General features: G+C 39.7%; 1 protein-coding gene across 1 annotated transcript in view; it reads right to left on the bottom strand.

The window, feature by feature from the left end:
• Positions 1-1,245: 1,245 nt before the first annotated feature.
• The window catches only part of LOC127379627 (inactive ubiquitin carboxyl-terminal hydrolase 53), a 32,133-nt gene continuing 26,854 nt past the window's right edge, over positions 1,246-6,524 (bottom strand). Inside the window, exons 15-17 of the mRNA XM_051429478.1 lie at positions 3,681-3,747; positions 2,848-3,581; positions 1,246-2,741 (exon numbers count right to left, since the gene is read on the bottom strand). Of these exons, the coding sequence (XP_051285438.1) occupies positions 2,665-2,741; positions 2,848-3,581; positions 3,681-3,747 (878 nt within the window). The 3' untranslated portion in view covers positions 1,246-2,664. The remainder of the gene's footprint in view (positions 2,742-2,847; positions 3,582-3,680; positions 3,748-6,524) is intronic.

Below are 6,524 nucleotides of genomic sequence, written 5' to 3'. Positions count from 1 at the left end.
TCATTCAAGTCTCATACAAGTAATTTAGATGTTTTTTGTAATGAAAGTAGATCTGGATTTGACCCATTGTGATAAACTTTTAATAAATATACTAGTACATACAGTATTTCAGAGACTGGCATTTTCTCTTAAAAATATGTATATTTAGTTTTTTGTATGAAATTCTTCCATGCTTTCAGGCCACATTCAGATCCAGTGGCAGATTCATTGATAAAGTCTTTTCTCTGCCCGTTAATTACAGAGCCAGAAGTTATCATTTTATCAGACAGACCTTTCTTTTCGAGTGTTTAATCAGGTAATTGCCTTTGAGATTTTCCCATATGGTGACATAATTTCTCATCTGTTCTCACCTGAAGAACCAGAGGGCAGAAATGACTTTCTGTTGATGGGTGGGGGAAAAAGTTTGCAAAAGTTTTTGCAAATTTCTAAGTCGAAGTGTCCATGTAACATACAGTCTATTTTATATGTGCTGGACACAACTTTACATTAAAGTCAGAAATATACAATATTGCTCACTGGCTGAGAAGCCAAGTCATTAGGTGTAACAGACAACGTGCAAAACTGTGAGATCCTATAAGAAGAGAAGGGGGTTCATCTAGTGAATGTAAACAATCCTGAGCATAATAACTAGATTTGGCATCCAAAGGTTCCAGGAAACGACTGAATGTAATGATACCAGTTCATGTACTTTATATATACAAGTTAATGTGGGTTATGAATAATTCATTATGAAGAAAAGTGTAAATATTTACAGAATAAGCAAAACAAATAAAAAGGCAAGTTCAAATTAGCATAACAGAGCAAAACTTACCAAACTTACCAAAATACATGACAGCTGAGAACATTTAAGGATTTTATCAAAGCCAGAGGTGACACAAGTGTTTTGACTGTTTTCCTCACATGTATGTGTAGCATAAGAACAGCAAGATTTACAGCCTGGGGATCAGTTGGGTAGACTATACTTGGATATCAGAAGGTGCATTAATGATACATGACAGCAGGTGGCAGCAAACAACTATATTTCTTAGTATTTGGTGAACAAAATAATCTAAGTTTTGTTTCAGTAAGACCTTTGTATTTAGTAGAGTAGTAAAGTTATCATCAGGACTGTATCTCAGAATAATTTCAAAATCAAGATGTTTATCATCACCACCAGGTTACCTCTTACTAATAATAAAGATTCAAGATCAGTATTGCTTTATTCCAGACTCCGTGCTCTTGATAGAACATAGCTTGACAAACAGATATGGTTAAATAAAATAGTTTATTTAACAATTGTTAATCAATAAAAATAAAATTAAACATTACAAAAATTCTTTAAAATCAAAGAATTGTACAAATCATGGCTCCAATTATCCTTGTCATGACATAGAAAAATACAAAAGGCACTGTGCATTAGAGTCTGCTGCTTATATAAAACATTTTGAACCAAAAAAAATAGTCCACTACTCAAATTTGCAAGTTATTAGAAATAACCCCCCTCAAAAGAGCAAGCCCTGTCTAACTCTAGATGTCCCATCAGTGCAGACTCGGTGCTAATAGGAGCTATGTTTTCAGAAACAGATCAGAAAACTGAGTAACTGATTCAGCTAAAGACAGAATTTAAGTTTATAACTGTAAGGAGTGTGAAAAGAAAAATAATCAACCAGTATACAGTGCAAAGACATATAAAACAGTAAATATGTAAAGGATGATGGGATGTGTGCAGGTGAGGAGATAAGAACGTTCTTTGACTTTATGTGCAACATACCTTTCAACAAATAAGCTTAACAGATTTACCCATTCATTACCTTGAAGACCCTGGAGACCCACACTGGTGGTCAGAGATATTTTGGTATATTAAACTTCCTCTGGCTGAAATTTTTACAAAAAGCACAAAAAACAAAAGAAATAACTACCCATGTTTATTTGCAGAGGTCAATAAACTACATGTACCACCAAGAATCTGAAGTTGTGAAGAGATCTCATCAACCAAAAACCAACGTGGGTGTCCCGGAGCTCCATATACACACGGATCCTTGGGATCCATTTTTAGGTCGTGCCTAAAGAGTGCCCTATAGGTTGAATGACTTCGAAATCTACAGAAAACCCATATTCTGAATATTACTAGAACCTTTAAAACCCACTAAAAAGGTATATAATGTCAAGAACAGACAGAATTGGGGCAGACACCTCGTAACACTGAAATGGGAGTAGTAAAACAAACAGATAAAAGCATTCCATGGAGTGAGAAAGTACAACTGCGAGACTTTGGTTGTCTCCTTTTGCAAAAATAATCTCTTGCGTGGTAAAGTGGCTTTTTTGTGAAACATTCTTTACTAACACAACCATTTGCTTTTTAGCTCCAAAAGTCCAAACATGATCGACAGCAAATGCATGTTTCTTTCTCTGTACCTGCTCTCTACTGTGCAAATAATCCACTATCCATTCAAAGCTTTTAGTAGTTCATACCAAAACAGCAAGATAGCTATTAGGACAGCTATTAACTGCCTTTTTTTTTTTTACAATCTCTTTGGCATCCAGTTTCATGTCCAACTTTTGGTTATGACAAGTATATCAATTCACATCCCAGTTAGAAGGAGTCAAACTGTGTAGCAGTCGTAGTGCATAAGAATTACTTTTGGCATCCAATCACTGGATCATACAAGGTTCATTGATGCTTTTTCATAGGAAACCATGCTCATCAAGTCCCTTTGGAGTAACTGGGTTCCACTTTGCAGTCGTCTTAGTTGTAGAATATCCTGGAAGACAAAAGTCAAGGATGGAATCAATGCACACATTTACAAAAAAGGTGAAAAATATAAACGTCACTCAAATATGAATAGCATTAATGATAGCATGTGGTACCTGATTCTGATCTGCTTTTGGAAGACTCCAGTGGCTGAACATCTGGCAAAGGGAGCCCCCTCCCTTCGACATCACTCTCCCCTGATGACGTATGGTCCTCTGCTTTCCTGTACAAGGCAGGCCTCTTATGGTATTTGGCCCGGTAAGTGTCTGTCATACAGTTATCCACAGAAAAGTATGTGGTGGGAAAAACCATATCTGTCAAGCCAGGGGAGTCTGTACCGTCATCGTGTCCGGGCTTTGGACTGGGTAACCTCTCGTCGCTCTCGCTGGCTGACAGATCGTTCCTATCCTGGTCCGATGACCCCGACTTGGAGCTGGCATCAGATGAAAGCCTGTGCTCGGCAGGTGTCTCAATCCACCGACGAAGGGTGGTGTGCGAGAGGGGGGACAGGTCATTTTTGGGTTCATTGCGGGGGCTCGACCGCTTTGGCATCTCCGGCGGTTGTGAGTGGACGCCAGATGGGTCAGCGTGACTGGTGCCAAAGGTCTTGGGGGGTAAAGGTGGGGGATAGTTGTGCGAGAAAGGGTCATTGTGGGCAACGGTGCCAGTCTCTTCTTGTTCAGAGAAAGGTCCGGCAAGGTCGTCTGAGCTGTTCCACTCAGAGCTGCTGGTCTTTGCTAAGTAAGGAGGCACAGGGCTCACGGGGCTGCCATCCACATTTTCCTCTTGTTCGCTGTCCAGACCATTGTTCTTTTCCAAGATCCCAGGAGTGTACCGGAAGGCTCTCCTTCTGTTATAAAACAAAAACACAAACATCAGTATTTTATTTGCCCTTGTGCCAAAACAACTGACTACTTACAAACTGTTCTTTTAAAGATCTGTTTTTTACCTTTGTATTGGCTGACCGGAGAGGATGTTTGTGTCTTCTAGATCTGGAGATTTTCTTCCTTGTTCATCTAGACAATAATGAAACCACATGAGCATTTCATATCACAACATACTAATTTATAAACTTATGGTCATCACTAGCAGATGGTCAAAAAATAGAGCTAGGTAACATCTGTCAAGTGTTTCTATTTGAACATGGCTACAATATTTTTTTTTTCATGTGTCTCTCCAGCAAAGACGTGTTATCTAACAGGGGTCATGGTGAGGCCCCCTTTTGCCTGGTGCTCAGAGAGGAAGTATCAAAGCAGCTAGTCTGGCAGAGCGCCCTCAGGCCCCCTGTGTACCACTCTGACTGTCTGATCCAGCCAAAGAACATGGCCCCTTAAAGGGAATTTGGGTTCAAATCCAGGCCCTGTTAGCTTTCAGCTAACGGTAATAATGAAACAATAAAGACCCTGAATGAACTCTGGGAGATTTAGAAGTTGGAACATACGAAAGCAAATTCTATGAACTTATTTAGGTCAATTAGGTCATAATGTGATGTCAGTGAATTATGCAGCAATAATTATGAGATAATAATAAGTAAAAAGACATGTTTAAAAACAGGTCCCTAGGTGGGGGCTGGTGTGGAGCTAAGCCAAGTTAGCAGGGTGGGTGTGATTTACAAGGCCTGGGACAGACAACAGCTGACCAACAGAACAAGAAACAGAGTGAGTGGCTGAGGACCATCTGTGATGTGTCAGCATACCCTCTTTTTTTTTTTTTTTTTTTTGCTCTCTCAAAGCATTAGTGGCTAAATCCTTTGTGCTGGCATGCAATTACGTCGGGGTCAGTCTCCAGACTCCAGATCCCCTCCACAACACTATTGCATTTTTAAGCCGCTAAGTCCATGTGGCAATTCACAATTTGATGACGCTGATCGGCAATGTTGGCAAGCAAATGTAACAATATCATTCTCACAAACAAAACAAAAAAGGGATGCAGTTTACAATGCTTTCTCCTGAGAAAATCCCTTCATCTTTATGATCACATGCTCTGTCGAGAGAAAGCTTGAAGGAGAAAGCAGCTGGATAACAAGACGGCAAGACGTCTGTGCACGACTATTTGCTACTGTTGAAATCAGCCATCAAATAATCACCATGATTCCATCCGAATTTGATATAAATCTATCCTTCAGGTTGGGGTCTGGCTGATTTCCAGAAAACATTCATTTCAGTGGAATTTTGGGATCACTGCTGTAGCTGCGAACGCCAGCAAAACAGATGTACTCAAGGTGTCCTGCTGTTTACATGGCCTACTGCACTTGCCTGGGAAACCGTCCATGTACTGTGATTGCATGGATTAGGCTGTGGTTCAGTGGCCTTTAATATACTATCTAAACTGCACCAAGTGGTGTGTAATAAAGTTTCCCTGACAATCCCATGTTAACTGGAAAGCATGAATACAAGTTGTTTAATATGATTAAAGGATGTAAAGTCGTCTCATTAGCGTACATGTTTTTTTGCACTTGCTAAATGTGTGAACAGCCATGTTGCGTAAGCCACTATATTCATCTTTTAAAAACAATAAAGATACTCTATTCATGTAAATCACTTGCAGACCTGTCTCTTATCCCATTCCAGTACAAAGGATCACTCTGAGAAATGTTCAAGAGAGGCATCTGTTTGGGGCAGTGGAGGGGAACAGAGGTGATATGACATAATTTCAATTATTCCAACTATGAGTGTGAAACTCCCAGAGGAAATACAAAATGTGCCTCTATACAGACCATGAAAGTAAATTCTAACTAGGTTTTGAGAAATTGTACATGCAAAAATTCCTGACAGCCCTTTGAAGTTTTGTTGATGCGACAAAAACAAAAAAACTCTACACATTTCAGTTCTAAGGCTGCCAAGTGAAGATTTGTAGTTCTCTGCGTTCTGCTGTCCCGGGTACTTAAAATTCTTGAACATCAATCAGACTTGCATGCATTGCGTGGGTAGGAAAAATGAACCCTGGAAAAATGTCAAGTTCTCAACTATTTGATCTGTCCACACTCAAAAACGTTTGTGTTGATATGGCACAATATGAACATGTACTCCTGCCATGCCATTAACACATGCAAACACCCAACACAATGGATAACAAATCTATGTAATTGGATCAAATTCAACATGACTTCTTTTTCTGAACTTTACATCACAAAGGAACACAATATTTATCTCATACAAATTACAATTTGGGGTTTTAAATATATACACAATGGCAAAGTACAGTCCTTCTGTTTATGTAATCATAATTTGAAGGTGATGTGGTGACAGCCTCTCAAGAGTGTTTTTATGGCTCTTGACGTCTGCAGGAGCCACAGGAGCCAATCAGGAGAAATTGAGAAAGCCGTGATTTACTGTCAAGGTAGCAGGTTGAAGTGCACCCATCTTCCTGACAACCGTGACCTTTCACGCCGTTATAGACGGGATGTTCTGCTACCATTTTGGTATAATGCAGCTCAGTGAGATTTATTCACAACAAGGACAAAAGGTTGTCATTAAGGTGACTAAGAAGGGGCTCAACCTAGACGTCCCTTCTTTGATGCAACAAACGGTTGTAGAACAAATCCTGTGGTCAAAAGGGCAACTGAACTCCTCACAACAGCCCGCCCACATCTGTGTGCTTTTAGAAAGGATTTTGGACTTTAATGGAGTACTGGAATCTGCTCAGCCTTCTTTTCAAACTGCAGTTCAAGCCAGACTACCACCGCTGAACTCAGGCCAAATTGACTCTGGACACATTTACTGCAGCTTGTCAATACAATTTCCAGACGCCAGGACGTAAATATCCTGTGCTGATTTTAAAATAGCTACTGAAG

Source organism: Dicentrarchus labrax, unplaced genomic scaffold (genome assembly GCF_905237075.1).
Source record: "Dicentrarchus labrax unplaced genomic scaffold, dlabrax2021, whole genome shotgun sequence".
Taxonomy (NCBI): Eukaryota; Metazoa; Chordata; class Actinopteri; family Moronidae; genus Dicentrarchus; species Dicentrarchus labrax.
Note: the sequence above shows the minus strand (reverse complement) of the source record. Positions and strands in the feature narration are given on the sequence as shown.